We start from the raw sequence: 18,504 nt of genomic DNA on the forward strand, positions 1-18,504 counted from the left end.
GTGTAAATCAAAAATGAAAAAAGAGTCAATGTAATCAAATGTGTCCCTTGTCTAAACCCATCCTGTAAATATTAATACAAGTACAAATATTTGCTTTTATGTTTGCATGGTGTCAAAAGTACAAATATTTGCTTTTATGACGTTTGTATATTATCTTCAAGGCGCAAAAGCTAATAAAAAAGCTAATGGTATCGTCAGCACCAATCATTACCAGCTGTTAGCCACCTTGGGAAGATTTTCTTTGGACTGTTTCAGTCCCCTGTGTCGTATGGCTGTTATTCGTCTTTTCAGAGGTAAGCGAGAATAATTATGCCCAGTCAGTATCTTATTATTATTTACAAAAAGATAATTTAGTAGTACATAACGATTTGAGTTACTGAAGCGCTCCAATGATGAACATGGCAGCTAGCACGTCAAGCTAACAACTCGCTATGTATTTGGATTTGTAGAATTTAAGTTATCTCACTTTATTTTGCCTAAATGAGGCAATTTGTGTACCATGGTATTTTCAATTCGTGTTTTTGCCATTTTAAGGGCTTGTGTTATGACAGGAATGACAATTTAATTTGCGTCTATGCAGGTACTTGGCATGGTGAAGCCAAGCGGCTCTGCTACCCATTGCGCCTGCGCACACCGGTAAGTAGTCATCATCCGATCGAACGTTTTTTATTTTTGTTTTTTTTAAAAAATATCAAACGACATGACTAGGAATTAAAGCGCACTAGGACATGGTATCAAAATAAATGCTTCATCGGCTTTCCAATGTTTTATTTGTAAATATAAATACTACGAGAACTGTACAGGTGTAAAACATAAAAAAAAATACAGAAAACTACATTTGAAGCTGCGCTTATGAAAGTAACATTTCCAACCACTGTTAAAAATATCCCTGTCCTAATATGCTTAAGGCACTGAATATTAGCTCAAGTCAAATCAAAGACATTAAGTTATTGACTAAAAGCTGCGTGAGCAATTTTAATCTCAACTCAGCATGTCTCCAGAGGACACTTTCCTCAGCTGCGCCTCCAGCATGATGTTCTTCTTCACCTCCACATTGTAATTATACTTCAAATCCTCAATTTCATCAAAGAAGGCGGCGTCCAACTTGCTCGATTGGTCCTTTAACTCTTGGATTTGGGCTTCCAATTTGCGCTTCTCCGCCTCCGCCGACTTAAGGAGATCTTTTAGCTTCCTGTTATCTTATCAAGTATGAAAAGAGAGAATTTAGTTTCTCGGGGTAAAGAGTGGAATATATTTTGTGAATGGCACCTGTGTCGTGTTTGGATGACCCCTTGTGCTGCTCGCTGAACTCGTCCAGTCTTTTGTTTAATTCCGTGTTCTCTTTCCTCAACTCACTGTGGGGAAAAAAAGTCGATTAATACAATAGTCCTAAAATCTGTTTCTATACTCGTACATACATTTTTCTTACTTTTTAGTGTGTGAAAGTAACAACTGAAAATGTTTATAGTCATACCTTGTTATCTTCGAGACATCTGCCTCTGTATGCAGACCGCAGTTTAATTTGTCAACCTGGTAAAAAAAAGAAAAAAAAGACAAGGATTTATTACCGTAATTTTCGGACTATAAGTCGCGTTTTTTTTCTCCATAGTTTGGGTGGGGGGGCGACATACTCAGGAGCGACCTATATACATATATATGTTTTTTTTCACTTTGTTGGGCATTTTATGGCTGGTGCGACTTATACTCCGGTGCGACTTATAGTCCGAAAATTACGGTAATTTATGGATTCTTTGTGGGAGTGAGGTAATTGTGGGGATAATTGCTCGTGTTAGAGTTAGTGGAATGATGCACAAGAAGTCGCCAAACTCGACCTGATTTTCGAGTCGCCGGATACGGATCTGCGCCGTCTCCTCACGTAGGTTCGCCTCCTTCAACTTGTGTTTGAGTTCCGCGAGACTGGAGGTTTTCGTCGAGAGTTCCTTCTCCAACTCTTTCATCTTGTTCTCAAACATTCTACAAAAACAGGAGGGAAAAAAAGAATCCATTAAAAGAAACACTTTCAGATGGCCAAAGTCTTTTTTTCTTTTTACCGAGTCACCACGGACGCTTTGGTGGCTTTGCTGTCAGTGACTTTCACGGTGGCTTTCGACAGCACGTCCTGGAGTCTCTGCTTGCTTTCCTCCAGCTCGAGCTCCAGCTTTTCACAACTTAACTCCACGTTGGTCTTGGATACTCGCAGCTTCTCTGTCGCCTCCGCCTCCTGCTGCCACATGTAACCTTCAAGTGATCTTCTACATGCAGCAAAGACTTTCCATAATGCCTGTTAAGCAACCTGGGCTAAACTTAGCTCCTAGCTAACATACAAAAATCACTTATCTTTAAATAGCTGAAGTTAGTAATGAGTAAATTTACCCTTACCCTTTTGACTTGCTTTCGGAGACGGTCATTTTCCATGACTATCTTCTCCAGTCCTCTGCATCTCGATTCCATTTTGCGAATCTCTGCATCATGTTGACTCTTCGCTTGGTCGTACTGGGCCTTGAAAGCGAAAAAACTGTTAGCGCCTGCTTTGGTGAAAACGCGGGCCGTGTGATCGACAACCTGTAGTTTTTTGTGTTCTTGCTCCAGCGCCTTGTCCTGACTTTGAGTATCACAGGTTCTCTTGAGCGTCTCATTCTCCTTTTGTAACCTCTCCACCACCTTCTTCATCAAGTGGATAGTTCTTTCGAGTTCAGGCACAGTTTTCCCGCTGTGGCCAACCTGTAGAGGTTCCCGTAACAAAAAGTCGGGTTCTATCGAAAGGAAAAGTCTGGTCATGTTTGCGGGATCATACTTTGGCATTGGTCAGTCTCTTCTTCAAATCGGCACGTTCCTTTTTCAACGCGCTGAACAGCTCCTCCTGGTCGGCAACTTTACTCTAGAAAAACAAATCACTTGTCTGGATTGTACAGACAAATTGCGCCGATGTTTTACCTTCAGCCTCGGCAGGTCGATGTTGGCCTGTGCCAGTTGGAGACGCAGTTCCAGATTCTCCGAAGCCAGTTTGAGGTTTTCCTTCTGGAGGTCCGTGTCTCTTGGCGTCTCTGCATCTAGTGCTGACAACTAGAGGAAGGCAAAGATATAAGAAACGTTGTCTGAAGACTCGACTCTAGAAAGGTGCACATGGACTTTTTGCCTAAACACACCTAGAGATGCACCGATCCGACTTTTTCAGTTCCGATACCGATACCGATGCCGTGGCTTTGCGTATCGGTCGATACCCGATACCGATCCGATATTATGGTTGACTTGATTGATTGATTGTATATTTATTGATCCCCAGGGGTTGGGAAATTCAGGCCCCAGCCGTATTCATACCACAGAGTGGGTATACAAAAGACACACAGATGGCATGAGCGCAACTCAATAGGCTCTCATAAGGCTGCCACACAACGGTGCCACAAAGAAAGGCAGAAAGTGCTCAAGATAAAAGCCATCAAAGCAAAACAAAGCTAAAAGACAAAGGAAAAAAAGTAACAGCGGCCAACCAGCACCCCTCAATACAAGAGAACACCCCAAAACACACAAAATAGCCTCCACGGGGTCCATAGACAGGTGTAGGGGCAGTCCAGTTCAAACTTAACAAGCTACATAACTCTACATGTGGAACAGAAAAGACCAAAGGCAATGGCATCAGGCAGACTACACAGTTCTTTGCTCTAAATTAGGGGTGTCCAAACTAACGGTCCAGTTTTTATTGGCCCGCAGCAAATTCTGAAAACATAATTGAATATGGCCCGCACAAGAAGCTTGAGCTCAGCTTCTCAGTTTCCACACTAGATGGAGCCCGCCACACAAAGCGTTTGAGGTCCCATTAACACCCCCCCCGGAAGAGAAGCGAACACGCAGCGTTTCACATCCGATTAGCCCCCCCCCATTCGGGAGAGAAGCGAACGCGCAGCCTTTGACGTCCCATTAGCAACCCGAAGAGAAGCGAACGCGCATGGTTTGACGTCCGCTTAGCAACCCGGGGAAGAGAAGCGAACGTTCGCTCCATGTTTGCGTTTGTTTAGAAAACTCTCGTGGCATGCGGCACACGTGCTGCTGGCGTATGACGTAGCCCGCGTCCCAATAGATTAAGGAAAGTATCGGCTCACAGATCGGCTGTATTTCCCGATACCCGATCCATCTATTTTGTTGATATCGGGACCGATATCCGATCCAGATATCGGATCGGTGCATCTCTAAACACACCACTATAGAATAAAAACTCAAAAGGGGGGGGACACTCACAAGTCTTCAACTCCGCTAGGAAAACTCAAACTACGGCAGTGCTAAAAGTCGACAGAAGGCCTGCAGTACCTTTGGATATATTTCCGACCTGCTTTCTGACTTTTGCACACCGTCATCCATTTGTTTCCTGATAGCGCTGTCTAGGCTTTGGCTTGGTTTCTCACGTTTGGTCACATCTGGAATATCTGCCGTTGCCTCCCTTGTAGACACTTCATCTTGCTCAGGCTTTCCTGCACCGGATTTCCCCGCATCCTTATCACTATGTCGACTTGTCAATTCATCATCTTTATTAACGTCGTCTTTTGTTTCAACTTCTTCAGCGGACAAAGACGATGATTCACATCCTCCTGATCCAGGCTCTGCGATTTCCGAACCATCTGGTCTGGCCTCGGATTTCCCTTCACTTTCCTTTGTTTCCATCTCATCTATGTGGTTTTTTTCTGACGTCTGGTTATTGGGCACCTCGGGGTCCGTGCTCTTTTCTTCGGTGTCGGTTTCGGACTGTTCCGGGCTGTCTGTGTTGGCGTCCACGGAGCAGCGCCGTGGTTCATTCGGATGGTGTGCCGCGATCGCTTCGGGCGACCCGTTGTTAATGTCAAAAGTCATCCCTTTGAAAGCTTCCAGGTTTTTCCCCTTTGCGTGCAACAAAACCGACTGACATCAGTCAAGAAAGAAAAACAAGGACAGACAGCAGGGCTAAATTATAAACAGAAGAGGATGTATGTGAAGAGGTCCCGTGTAAGAATATTTACAAATCCACAGAAACACTCACAGGCTGTCTCGAGGGAGATGTCCGGTTCTCTACCACTCGAAGTCGTTCCTCAAGGTGGGAGTTCCTCCGAGTCAGACCTTCCACAGCGGCGTCACGGCTTAGAGCCTGTTGCTGCCTAGAAGGTTCACCCGAAATACAAACGGCGCTGGTCAGTACAGTGGATCTTGTGTTGAGAGCCAAAATGTGAAAAAGGTCAGCAGCAGTTATTTCTGGACTTTCTTAAACTGCACAAAGAGTTAAATTATGGAAAGGCGGTCCATGACGAAGAAAGTTCACCTGAAGTGATAAATGAGAGACTGAATTGGAAGAACTTGAGTTGGATCAACTCAGTGCAGCCACCGGCCAGAGATAAGAGGTCAACCAGTTCGAGAGTCTACTTCAAAAAACACAGGATACATACTTTATGGCGATCAACTGAGTCTCCAACTCTGCATTCTTTTTCCTCAGCTCCTCGAGGTCTTTGTCCAGTTCATCTCGTCTCGCTCCCGCCACCTGGTCTGCCGTCACACCTCTCGCTTTTGTTTTCCTCTGCAGTACGTTCCTCTCACGCTCTAGTCTGGTTCAGCGCCATGAAAAAGCAAAATGGAAATAATGGGCATCAGTAACGATTTCTGGAACTGAACCTCCATGTAGGACCAGTTGTTGTACTCGTAGGACCTGGAAAGTGCAACTATGAGTCAGTAAATTCATTTGGTGGATAGTTCAGTCAAGATCGTCCGTATTTGCGACACCGTACCTGCCATAAAGATCTTTGATAGTGCCGAGCTGTTTGGACAGGGAGTCGTTTTCTTGTTCCTTGTCCTTCAGTGCATTCTTCATCTTCTCCAGCTTGGACTGCCACTTCTTCCCCTCCTCCCATACCAATATTTCCTCTTTGCTCTGTCAAGTAAATGTGAAATAGCTTTTAGCTTGGCGCGAATGAAACATTACAGATGATGTCCAGATATATAACGGTTGAAGGTTTCACAGACCTTTCCCTGAATGACTCTTTTGGTTTCAGCACTCTTCTCCAAGTCCGACTCCAACTTTCTGATCTTCTTCTGCAGATTCTCAACAGTTGGCCCCTTACCATCGAGCATGGCTTGATTCTATATTTGAAATGGAATAAAATTGCAGATGTGTTTCTATCCTCGAATGATTTTTTTTTCCTAACCTCAATGCAGCTGCTGAGTCTTTTGACTTGTTTTCGGAGCTCCTGGATTTCCTGCTCGGCTTCCTCCTTCTTGACTTGAAGGCTCTTGTGACGATTTTGGCTCTTCTGGAGCTCTTGGTTGAGATTGTCCATCTCCTTTCTGAGGGTGTTCTCATTTCTTTTAGCTGACTCCCTGGCCACTTGTAGCTCATTGCTGAGTTCTTGCACCAGAGCCTTTGTGGAGAGGAGTACGAGGTGGTTTGATCCGACCGATCACAGTGGACATCGGTCATGTGATATGTGGAGCCTACCTTCAGATCTTTGGTGTGCTTGTCGACGAGCTTCTGTACGTTGAGCCTCTCCTCGGTCTGAGCGGCGTTGGCTAAGACTTGTTGTTCGGCGGCGGACGTCATCTGGGTCCGCAGTTCTAAGAGAACCTTGCTGAGAGCCTGAGGAAATAATCGTCAGAACAAGCTTGTGATGCAAAAAAATAAAAAACATCCTTGACAAACCTTGATTTGTTTTTCTTTGTGGATCAGCTGCAGTCTTAGGCGTTCCACCAAGTTCTTTAGGGTGTTGCTTGGGGACAGATTGTTGGCCTCTATTTGGCTCTCCAGTTCTTTTTGCAGGGAGTCAATCACCTTCTTCAGTTCTGTTATTTCTCCCCTCTGGTCTTTAGTCTCCATGGTCAGGTCTTCCACCTCTACGACATGAGACTCCTTCAACCTGTCCAAAATCCACCATGTTAGCAAATTATATATTATTTTAGGTAATCTTAGGAAATCTCTCCTAACCTGGACATCTCGTCAACGTGTTTCTTTGCCTGCGTATCCATGGCCGACTTGACTTGCTCCAGTTCCACGCCAGCCATCTTCAGCTTATTGGTAACGGAGACGAGCGACATATCCTGTTCGACCACAGTCTGCTCCAACTCGGCCATGCGATCCAAATGTTTGGAGGTCGGCACAGTGATGCTCGGCTTTTTCATCATTTCCTGCCAGGTAGGATGGCAGAAGGTACATTTTGTGATTTGGTTTTAAATATCTAAGCTCAGCAAATAGTGTGTGTTCATAGTACCGCTGCCTGTTGTTTGAGACGCTCCAGGGTGGTGTCATTGTTGGAATCCAGCTTCTGATAAAGCATCCTCAGCTCTTCGTCGTGCCTCTTGATCAGCTCCTCTTGATCCTGAGATGAATACCTCGGTCAGAAGAACTGAACCGCGACAGGTTTGTCTCACCGTACCTTTACAGCTTGCACCAGATGGCTCTGGTACTTCTTGAGCACATCGTCTTTCTTGTCCAGTCGCCCTTGGAGATCTTTAACGGTTTTGTGCACCAGCTTGAGAGCTTCTCCGTCACGTTGAGAAGCGTCGGCCAGTAAACGGCCGCCACTGGCAACGACGGACGGGAGGCGGAGACGCAGCTCGTTTATGACTTTATCCCTGGACGCCACGTTTTGTTCGGACTTCCTCAAGGCTTCGTCCTTCTCCTTGAGTTTCTACGTTGGACCGAAATGATCCGTATCATCTCCTGCATGATTGAAAAGCGACACCAAATGGAAGGAGATGATACCTCCTCCAAACGTTTTCCTGTGGCCTCCGCGTTGGAGATGACGTCGACTTGCTCGCTGATTTTTCTCAAGGCAAACTCAAGTTGTTGAGCGAGAGGTAGATTTGTATCCGGGAGGTAGCTGGGGACATCGATTGCCTGAAATCACAGAATCCCTCAATATTTTTGAAAATACAAAAAAAAATACCCTTTTTATTTTCAATCTCCCTTGACAGAAATGCTTCCAAATGAACCTTTTCCGTGCCTCGGCGTAAGTCCTCGTGCTGATCCAACCGACGCTCCAATTCCAACTCGCGCTGATCCCACGAAAGCTGGCGCTCTTCTTGAATCTTCACCCAAATAAATTAGAAACCAAAGTGCCACACGCTTTTTGAGGTTCATGCTCACCATATTTTGCTGCACAATCTCCTCGCCCAGTGAGTGGATGACTCTCTCCTGCTCCTCAAGCAGATTCTTCAGGTAGCGGATCTCTTCTTTCTGCATCGTCACCTCCCTGCTCTTCCTCAGCTCCTGCAAATGGGCTTCTTCCATCTTCTTGTGCCACTCGCGTACCTGGATTGGTAATATTGTAAGATTGGCAAAATGCAAACCTTTAACTCCTGGGAGTTTTTTTTTTTTTTCTGGGTAATGGTTTCTGAAACATACTAACACTCGTGAGGACAACTAACCTTCTGGGCCCCTTTGGCATCCTTCAACGTGGCGCAGAGCTCCTCTAGGCCTCGAAGCCTCAACTCCATCTCTTGTGCCCGGCCCTCCACCCTCCTCCGCTCCTCCTCCGCCTGCCTCCTTTCCTGGTACGCCTTTGCCTTCTCCTCCTGGAGGCCCACAAGGGTGGACGAGAACTTCTCCTGCTGATGCAGCGGCAGCGCGCCAGCAAACTGCCGGCGCAGGGACTGCACTGTCTGCCGCAGGCGCCGGCACCGGCTGCCAGCCTCTTGCCGGGCCTGGAACAGCGTCCGCTCGCTGGCATCCAGACGCTGCTCGGCGCGCCGCAAGAGTGCCTCCAAATGTCGGACGTGGGCGGCGGAAGCGGACAACTTAGCCAAGGAATCCGCCTCGCTGAGTTGCAGAGCCACGACGTGCTGGTGGAGCTTGGCAACCAGGGCCTTCTCGTCCGATTGAGACTGATTAGAGATTGGACAGGATATGTTTTGGACCACATTCTGTGTTTGGGTTTTTTGGATATTCAAGACGGGCTCAAGAACCGAGTTGAAACACCCGTGTTCCATAAAAACTGGTTATAGAAGCTAAGCGTAAGTAAGGCAGGTGATTACCTGGTAGTCTAAGATTTGTTTCCTCAAAGATTCCACCTCCTTATCTTTCGAATGTTGTCTGGCCTGGAAAGTTGACGCCTGTTTCATGGCAATGTCGGACACCTCCCGAAGTCTATCAATCGTGATTAAAAATACAGAACGCTGTCACAATATCATTAAAAAAAATATATATATACACTACCGTTCAAAAGTTTGGGGTCACCCAAACAATTTTGTGACCCCAAACTTTTGAACGGTAGTGTATTTATTTATTTATAGATTATATATATAATCTTCTGTGTAAAAAATCTTAATATATATGTATACTTATATTCATAGATTATTTATAATCTTATACAAATATAAAATCATTTATAATATTTAATTCATAATATTTTATTATAATAATATTTACACTACTGTTCAAAAGTTTGGGGTCACCCAAACAATTTTGTGACCCCAAACTTTTGAACGGTAGTGTGTATATATATATTTTTTGCCCACTTTGAAAGCTCGGAGCGCAGTTGGGCCTCAGTGGCCTCCAGCTGTGCGATCCTCGCCCGGTCGGCGTCGCCGGCCGCTTTAGTGACGCAGTCAGCCAGTTCGTCCCTCAGCTCTCGCTCCAGGTGCTGTGCCTCCACGTTCATTTTGGTCAGCTGAGGAGGGGAACGTAGAGAATTCCAACGATTCAAACTTTTCTGAAACTTTTTCTCCCCGGAAAACTTGCCCTACCTCAGCAAACTTGGCCTCCAGCTCGCTGTTGCGCTCCTCCACTTTGCCGAGTGAGCTCCTCATCCGTTCATACATGGCGGTGGCGTGCTCCGCCCTTTGACGCTCGTTGAGCTCCTTCATCTCCAGCGTGGCCATCCGCCGGGCGACCGACGCCCCCTCGTCTGGGCCTTTCTCTGCATCGCCCTGGCTTATTTCCAGCTTCGCATTCTCCCACGCGTGCTCCAGCGTGTGTAACTTCTCCTTGGTGATCTCCAGCTCCTTGCTAATGGTAGCCACGTGTCCTCTTAGAGATGCATTCTCACTCTGAAGGGACAATAATAACAATCTCAGGGATCTTGTGTTCCACAAGTGGAACCTCTCTCGTAAGGGCTGTGTTTGCACACCTCCAGATTTTCCAAGTTTGTGGTCCTCTTGACCAGCAGTCCGTCTCTTTGTAGCACGTCTCTGTATTTGACGGTGAGCTCCGTGTACTGCCTGTTGGCCTTCTCCAGCTCCGACGCCGGCACGCTGTCGTCCAAGGCCTTCTGTAAGGCTGCCACCCTGTACGCTGCCGTTTCCTTTTTTGGGGTAAAACAAAGATGGCTACTGTAAAAACGACAGCCGGGTTTTTTTTGGCATATAAAAAGTCAAAAGATGGAAGCAGAAATAAAGTGGATGAACGCCGGGCAAAAATCTGCTCCAAATGAAACAATGGCTCGCCTTGTATCTGAGCAAGTCGCCCATCCTCTGGGTGACGGCTGTCTGCATTTGAACATCGGCGTCCCTCAGTCGGCCATTTTCCTTCCGCAGGTGCTGCTCTTGCTCCATCAGTGTGGTACAGCGTCGAGTCAGCTTCTTCTCATTGACTTTGGCAACGGTCAACTTGCGCAGCGCTTCGCTCAGATGCCGCTTGAGTTCCTCTGGGTCCTTCTCAAGGGCTTCCAGTAGGTCCTTGTAGTAGGAGTCAAGTGAAACGTTAATAAAAGTTGTTTTTACTGACAACAATTTGAGACGTTACAGCAGATGCTAGCAGTAAAGTCATCCAACCATCTTGACTGTGGGATGTTATGTCTGTGTAAAAGTGTGCACATGCTGGGGTTAAAGGTTAATAACTCCCTTGGCTTAATTACACGTGAAAGGCAAAAGTGCAGCAGTCGGTACACGAGGCAAGGAAAGTTCATCTTGCTTACACTGAACTGCTGGAGTTTAACATCATCCAACTGCTGTTTCTCTTCAAGTTTGCTCCTGGTTCTCGTCAAAGCTTCTCTCTCCTTGTCCCATTGCGACTTCTCACTGCACAAAAATCAAAGGTTTCTAAAAAATGTCAGCATTCGACCACGTCAGTGCAATCCTCCAAACCTGAGGTGCTCCTCATACAGAAGCCCTTGCTGGTGGCTAATGATGGCAAACTTCTCTTTGTATTCCTCCAGTGTCGTCGTCAGCTTGTTCCGCGTCTTCTCCTGGTTCTGGACTTCCTAGTTGACATCGATAACGAAAAAGAAAACATGAGCTCATGCTTTGTATTCATTAAATCACACATTCGCATACCTGAAGCAGTCGAACGACGTATTCGTTCAAGGAGTTGATGACCTCTGTGCTGGTGGCTTCCAGGCCCTCAGGGATGGTCAATGGCTGGAAGATGGCGCCACCGATACCGCCGCCCGACTTCCTCAGGTGCTCCAGCTTGGCCTCCAGGTGGCTCATCTGACACCCCACGCCATATAAAGTCAAAACAAGCCTTTGTGCTCAAATCAAGATGGCGGCGGCTTCCTGCCTCCGTACCTTCTCTTTGGCTGCGGCGAGTTGAGCCACACTGCCAGTGGCTTCCTCGCGGGTGGACTTAAGCTCCCGACGGAGCTCCTCGTTCCTGCCCACCAGTTGGTGGATTTGAGACTTGAGGTCTGACGTCAGGTGCTTCCCCATGACCTCGGTCTGGATGCAGGAAAATGAAAATCCTGTTGAGCAACCTGGAAATCGGAGCTTCGGGAAGTTTGTTTGATGGCCGCCATGGGAACAGCCCACAGAAGACCGGAACGGGTTGACTGTCAGGGTTAAAAGATCGTCGGGGAGATTACTCACATCCACCAGACCGGAAATACCAGAGTCTGCGTCAGACGGACTGGTCTCCTTGGCCTTCAAAGCCTGGAGGACGTCCTTGAGTGCAGCCTCCACATCTCGTTTCTCCTTGGAGAGCTGCTCCACTTTGAGAAGACGCAGAAAACAGTCAAACGCAAAGACCAAGCGGAAGCAGAGTCTCAACGATTCTGATTACACTTGAGCTGAAACTGCGTTTTCTGGAGCTCCATCTGTCTCTTCTGCGTTTTCACTTCTTCTTCCAGATTCTCATTCTGTAAACAATATCCCCGTAAATGATTTAAAATGTCTTTCGGAAAACGGGCAGCGGTCTCCCTGGAGCTGACCTTGGCTCGTAGCTCTTCATCTGTGCGAGTTGACGGCTTCCTTGTGCTGTGTGGGACATCCGCCAAGATGGACGGTGGCAGCCCTGTGGACACAAATACTTTGGTCAGATCAAAATCCAGGATCAGTTCCTTTTGAAAACACCTTTTGGAAATGACCTCAAAATGGCTCCTTTGGAAACAAAATGGCCACTGATTTATTTGATGATGCAACAGAGTTGATCAGTTCGAATGTGTGATATTTCAAGTTGCCATCTTTGAAATGAAGAATGATGAAGTCACCTTTCTCTTTGGCCAGAAGTCGGACTTGTTTCTTCATCTCCAGTCGTTCCTCTTCAAGACGTTCAATCTGATCAGGACGTCAGGTCCAAAAAATATCCGATTAAAAACTTTTTGGGTTTAAACAATTAATTGCATTAATTTGCAATCACAAAGGACTGCGTTTACCTCTTTAGCGAGTATTTGGTTTTCGGCTTTGTATTGCCGTTGTTTAAGGTCTCTGGCGCGTCTGAACTCGCCAAGGTCCACTTCCTGTTTGGGTTGATAGCCTTTGCACACGAAAAAAAAAAAAAAGCATAACGAGAATCAGACAAATTGTCTCTTGTACAGAACTTTTCTTAGTTGTTGTCGTAATGCCCCGAGGAAAACCATCACCCAGTCTTTCTCGAAAGTCCTCGTTTTCCTCGGAGAGCTGATCGACCATCATGTACGCTTGGTTGATGTCTTTGGTCATGGATTCTATCTCCAAATCTCTCCTTTGAATTTGACTCTTGCACTCCTTGATCTCACCGACGGCTTCCCGCAGGCCATAAATGCCCTGGAAAGTGGAAAAAGAGCCTTCGTTATGCAACGTCTTGCGTCTGGAGCTTTTCGCAGAAACGTGGAAGCGATTGGACACACTGTGACAAAGACCTGTGTGTGCTGTCATTGGCTTACACGTTCGTACTCTCTCAGGCGCTTGGTGGCCTCGATGAGCTCCCGGTCTTTCTCCTCGGCGTGAGCTTCGGCTCGTTTTAAAGCCGCCTCAGCTTCCGCCGCTCTCATCTCGACAGTGGACGCGAGCTCCTCCATCTTTCTCTGCGGGACCAGCGCTTCAACACAATTCCATTTTTCTTTAGAGCTTTAAAGCAGCAGGATTTCCTTTGCTCAACTTTTTTTTTTTTTTTTTGCGATCAGGTGACACATTCAGATGTTTTTGATTTTTCTTTTGGATTCGCATGTTTTGTGTTCAGTTCAAGAACAATTTTTTTGTGGCAATTAGAGTACTTTGGGGAGAGGAAACATATTGGAATTATTTTGATAAGGAAACCCAAATGATTTGTTTGGAACAAAAAAAGTATTAAAAAAAAAAAAAAACCTCAGAACTTGAATTGGAAATGCAAAAACCTTGTGTCAAAGCAATTTTTCAATTTCTGTGTTCGCTATTTAAATGTTTTGTCACAAACAACTATTTACCTCCACTTTGCTGTTTGGGCACCTTGAGTCCCTCCATGAGCAGCGTCTGCTTCTCCATTTCGCCTGTAAACTGCTCCACTTGCTCTCTCAGAATCTTTAACTGATCATCTCGCTCCTCCACGGCCTGCAGAGTTTACACGCGTTTCGGTCAGTACATGTTCAGGAGACGACGTCAAAGTGGAGCAAACCTGCTGCAAGGCGACAATGTTGCTCCTGTCCAAGTCCAACTGGGCCACCCGCAATTTGTGCTGAAGGTCACGGATCATCTGCTGATACACTGAGATCTCCTCATCCTTTTCAGACAGCACTTTCTGTCAAGTCACGAACACGTCGTAAACGTGGGCGAACATCTGCCTACCAGCTTGAAAGGAGTCGGGCCTCAAATGTCATTTTCCATCGAAGTTCTTGTTTTTGACAAATGAAGATTGCGCATTGCGTGTCTTCTCAGACTACTCTGAAATTTCTACCAGCTGCTGGGTGGAAAAAAAACTGCCAAAAAGTTCGTCGAGTCACCGACCTTCCATTGATCCACTTTGGCGTCCACTGCTGCGATAATGGGGTCGTCCTCTTCCGTCATGGAGTTAATCTTCTGCGTCAGCTCTCTGACCTGCACATGAAGAACATGTCAGGAACATGAAGACGCGAGTGGTGACGGAGGAGGCTGTTTACCTGCAACTCGGCACGATCTCTTTCTTTCCTCAGCTGGTCGGTCAAGGAGTCGCACTGATGCACGGCCATCTTGATCTGGTTGTACTCGTCGCTCATCTTTTCCATCTCCTTGGCTGACTCCATCACACATTTCTGCATGTGGAGGTTGTCCTCCTTCAGCCGTGAGATCTCATCTTCTGCTTGCTAAATGGAAGTCAAACCATAGCTGTGGAGATGGTCATCTAGAGAAGGTGAGCGACGTACCTGAAGGTCGTCCAGGCACTGGGAGAGCTGGCGGTTGGCTGAGCTGAGCTTCCTCTGAGTTTCGGCATTCTCCTCTTTGGACGCAGCCGATTCCTTACGCTCCAACTCTCCTTGATAAAAGTCCACATCTCGCTGGAGCTGCGTGTTCTGACCCAGGAGAGATTTAGATACTTTTATCAATATTCAAGACCTTGGATGCAGAAGACGTTTTGCTTATATTTATAAAACATTCTGCGTTCGGACCGAGCTAACGACGAAGGGTTGGCGATGGAATCGGAGTCTGTAAATCTAATTTGACTGCACAACATACGAGTCTTACCTTCTTCTTGAGCTTTTTTATCTTTGGCAAAGATCAGAGGAGAACAGTGGAAAAGATGTAAGGAAAAAAATATGGATGACAAAATGAAAGACAAAGCTTTGTTTGGAAGGAGAAGATGAAGGTGGAGAGGCAGGGGGGGGGGGAGGTTTGTTATTTACGTGGCGGCTACGTACTTCTCTTTTCAACGTCTTCACCTCGTCCTCGGCCGCTTCTGCTCGCTGGACCAACTAGGAGAGCAACCGCACATCTGATGTTATAACCCGCTTTTCAAAATGGCAGTCACGCCGACGTGACGCTCTCACCTCCTCGATAGTCTTCTTGCTTCCTCCCATCTCCCTCCTCAAGTGGCTCACTTCCTTTTCCTTCTGTTCCAGTTGCGTCTCCAGCTGACGGATTTCATTCCTCAAGAAGCGACCGTCTGTCCCGCCGCCGCCATCGCCGCTCTTGGCGTGCTGAGACCGAGCACACCGAGGGAGAAAAAAAGTAAGATAATAAAAAGGTAATATTAGGTCATACGCGGTAGACGTCGACTACCAAGATTAGTTTCTTTGCAATACTAACGGATTCTCGAGTTGGATTGTGTTAAAAAATTCAGAAAGAAAAGCAAAGACGCAATCCAAACGAGCATGGCAGCCAGTCTGCCGCCATGCTCGGAATTAGCCGTAATCCTCTTAAAGTGCTCGGCCAGTCACAGCGCAACCACTTGCATTAATCAGTAGTCAACAAGTAGCTCTGTTTCCAAAACATTGGCGAGTACAGCGTCGCTCCTTCTGATGTCATATTGCTGAATTGTTTTTTCTTAGAACAATAAAAAAAACAATCCTGGGTTGATAACATTTTTGATATACATTTTAATGCAATTTACTTGATACAATTTTAATATATCAATAGACAAGTCTTTAATATGATCTATAGATTAACATTTTGAAGCCTTACCTTGAGTTCGTCCTCCAGTCGCAACATCTTGGCTTGAAGTTTATTTTCTACACAGCAGACGGTTATTGTCAAAAATCAACGTAAGCAGGGTCTTTCTTCAGACAAATATCTGCACCGACCATTTTTCTCTTGCTCTTCGATCAACTGCTCGGCGAGAGACGCTTCCTGATGTTTCATCTGAAGCGAGAGGAGAACAAAATGGCATTTGGATGTTTTGTAAAATAGCGGAGTTGTCGACGGTGCCGAACGAGAGGAGGAAAAAAAGGACCTTGAGGAGAGACTGAAACACTCGCAGTACGTGGACGACATCTTGCTGAGCTTGATGCTCCAGCCGCCATTCTTCAGTCTGCAACATAAATCAGACACACCTCCTTAAGATCGGCACCAAGTAAGGAATACAAATCGCACCTTTCACATCAGTCAAAACAGCAACTCACTGTAATTGCATTTTTTGAACAGCAGTTAACTTTAATTCCACCTCAGCTTTAATTTTCAACTTATTTCAGTCGTAATTGTGACTTCAAATGTGACAGCTTAGTTTGTTTTCTAAATTTTCTCAGCCAATCTTGCTGTCGTGTCTGACAGCGGGGCAATGGATTGTAAAAAATCTGCGGGAAGATGACAATAAATAATCCGATGACAAGAAACGCTCAGAGGGTCCTTTTGACCACACATTTGCGAAATAAGGAATCGCCTCAATCACGACTTTTCCTTGAAATGATTGTTGACGGGTGTTGACAAACAACACCACACGATTTATTGTCGACTCGTAAAGTTTTAGGGTTGTTCGTGTGTTTGATGCTGTGTGGCGTAACTCGCTGCGTGAGCGAATGAACAAGCAAGCCCATTTTGTTTGTTCCGTATGTTTGATGCTACGTGGCATCACTGAAAGAAGGGGCCCATTTTGAATAACACGTTTTTGATGAAATTGAATGATACGCTGATTACTACAACTAATGGTCTGGTCCATAGCGTGTCAGAAAATAGGCAAAATCTTACACCATTGTTTTCCAAAGTAAAAGCAGATGTTTGTAGATGCTTTATTTTGATTCAACAGAAAGATAAGTCTGCTTTCGTCTGTGATTACTTGATTAAAAAGTAATAGAAACAAGAAATTATCAATTGCATTGTCATACCACGGCCATCATAAAAACTTTGAACCATACAGGCAACACCACACAAGTTAAACGGGGGGGGGTTAACAAATTCCTCATTGAAATTAAATCAAGACTGAAATAGTAGGAGACTTTCTAGCAAAATCTCATCCTGTGAGGTCTTGCAATGCTAACAAAAAAAGCCGATGAAAGCTTTTATAAGAAAATTATCACCATATGCCGGGGTCTGACATTTTTCCATCTTGCCGTAAAATTCTCAATGTGTATAGCCCCCCAGAACTGGTCTGGATTATTTGTTTCAATAGCAAAGCAGTTAATCCTTTGACGCTCCCCGGGTTGAGCCCTCACGCCATATGCTGACTTTTTGTGTGATGTTGGAATTTTTTGCGACGTTTTTCAATCACACTCTCAACGCGTTAGGTTCTGCTACTTTTTGGAATTTTTGTATTAAAAAGGAAAAAAAGACCAATCTAACTAGATCCTTTGATGCTCACTGAACTGAGCCGAAGAAGCTTCTTAACGGCATCAATCAAGACGAAATTGTTCTACGCACCGTCATAGACACACTTTGTCTCATGGTCCTGTGATTTACAGTGCGGACATTCTGCATACATGGGCGGTCGTCATGTGAAATAACAGATAATAGCCACAGTGGAATAACATCAAGAGCAGGTGTTTCAGTGATACATTTTATTATGTTCTGCATATATGGGGGGGAGTAAGTGTACACTTTTTAAATTAAGATAGCTGAAAAAATAGCAAACAATTGAAGTCAGTAAAGATTCAAAAGCAGTATTGTACAAGTGCAAAACAAAGGCAGAAAAGTAATTTTAAGAAAAGCAGTCAATAAGAAGGTTGTGGAGAACGGAGGGAAATGGAAAGCCTGAAAATACAATAGTTAATAAATATTTCAGTAAAAAAAGGAGGGATGAAGTACAATGCCATGATATCAAAAGAAAGAAAAGGAAGGAAGTAATGATGCAAGAACAAAAACTATTTGAAAGGATGGAGAGGAAGAAAGAAAAGGCGCCATACAAAAAAAGCAATGAAATGCACGAAAAAAAACATTTATTTTGGGCTCACTGTGTATTCGTGTTGGATAGTTACCGAAGTCACCCGCGTTACAAGATCGTCCAATTCATCTTTGTCACATTCGTGGAGGTTCTGCGGCTCGATCTTCCTCATCTCATCCCACTCGAATGCAACAATCGTCTCGGCCATGGCGATGCCACACACAGCTGGTGACCGTCAGAAAACAAAAGCAAAAACATCACTTAAAAAAACAACAACCTGCAATTAAGCTGATATCATCACTAAATGTTGAAGAACCAACTGTCTTTAGCTGCAGATAACCTGCGGAGTTGACAATAAGTGTGGCATCATCTCGAATAACATCATTTACCTCTCCGTTGTGCAGCAGTATAAAGTCCCAGTGAGCTCGTTATATCTTAAAAAACGAACATACATCATTTAATTAAAAAATGATATATAACGTGGTTATTCTGTTGATATTTGTTGTTGAATTATTCTTTCGGCACTTTTTTCTTTTCATGCACAACGCTCTATACCGCCCCTAATGGTTCGGAGTGTAGAAAGTGTTGATACTGCGATGTATTTTTAAATTTTATTTTATTTTTACAATATCAATTCATTGAAAAGTATGAATAGGGTTACACACATT

The 18,504-nt window shown here is 45.2% G+C and overlaps 1 protein-coding gene across 2 annotated transcripts; it reads right to left on the reverse strand.

The window, feature by feature from the left end:
• Positions 1-734: 734 nt before the first annotated feature.
• On the reverse strand, positions 735-18,385 carry LOC133157116 (centrosomal protein of 290 kDa-like). Of its 2 annotated transcripts, none has more exons than XM_061283393.1 (51): positions 18,226-18,385; positions 17,907-18,061; positions 15,977-16,054; positions 15,828-15,885; positions 15,709-15,755; positions 15,075-15,224; positions 14,946-14,999; positions 14,454-14,600; positions 14,211-14,393; positions 14,059-14,148; positions 13,730-13,852; positions 13,542-13,665; positions 13,023-13,177; positions 12,741-12,903; positions 12,534-12,634; positions 12,369-12,435; positions 12,090-12,172; positions 11,942-12,017; positions 11,749-11,870; positions 11,452-11,601; positions 11,218-11,373; positions 11,029-11,144; positions 10,860-10,962; positions 10,390-10,620; positions 10,074-10,247; positions 9,691-9,993; positions 9,463-9,614; positions 8,980-9,091; positions 8,374-8,829; positions 8,093-8,257; positions 7,939-8,034; positions 7,709-7,843; positions 7,380-7,634; positions 7,215-7,322; positions 6,932-7,131; positions 6,650-6,863; positions 6,449-6,586; positions 6,159-6,371; positions 5,977-6,093; positions 5,742-5,884; positions 5,406-5,561; positions 5,006-5,120; positions 2,935-3,063; positions 2,795-2,878; positions 2,563-2,721; positions 2,380-2,499; positions 2,052-2,221; positions 1,833-1,974; positions 1,475-1,530; positions 1,270-1,355; positions 735-1,199 (listed from the first exon to the last, which is right to left on the reverse strand). In XM_061283393.1, the coding sequence occupies exons 2-51, from the start codon at positions 18,042-18,044 to the stop codon at positions 982-984; spliced, it is 7,131 nt and encodes a 2,376-aa protein (XP_061139377.1). In that variant the 5' UTR covers positions 18,045-18,061; positions 18,226-18,385; the 3' UTR covers positions 735-981. The 2 variants fall into 2 exon arrangements, with proteins under 2 accessions (XP_061139377.1, XP_061139376.1); XM_061283392.1 differs by having other exon boundaries at positions 2,052-2,224.
• Between the last annotated feature and the right edge of the window lie 119 nt (positions 18,386-18,504).

Source organism: Syngnathus typhle, linkage group LG7, assembly GCF_033458585.1.
Source record: "Syngnathus typhle isolate RoL2023-S1 ecotype Sweden linkage group LG7, RoL_Styp_1.0, whole genome shotgun sequence".
Classification (NCBI taxonomy): domain Eukaryota; kingdom Metazoa; phylum Chordata; class Actinopteri; order Syngnathiformes; family Syngnathidae; genus Syngnathus; species Syngnathus typhle.

Excerpts from the sequence above, each read along its gene's own strand:
- LOC133157116 (XM_061283392.1), bottom strand. The coding sequence starts at position 18,044 with ATGGCCGAGACGATTGTTGCATTCGAGTGGGATGAGATGAGGAAGATC. Across the intron at positions 15,225-15,708 it reads GACTGGAGGACGAACTCAAG|CACGCCAAGAGCGGCGATGG; the intron begins GTAAGGCTTCAA and ends GCTCGGTCTCAG. Across the intron at positions 8,258-8,373 it reads ATGCCAAAGGGGCCCAGAAG|GTACGCGAGTGGCACAAGAA; the intron begins GTTAGTTGTCCT and ends TTACCAATCCAG.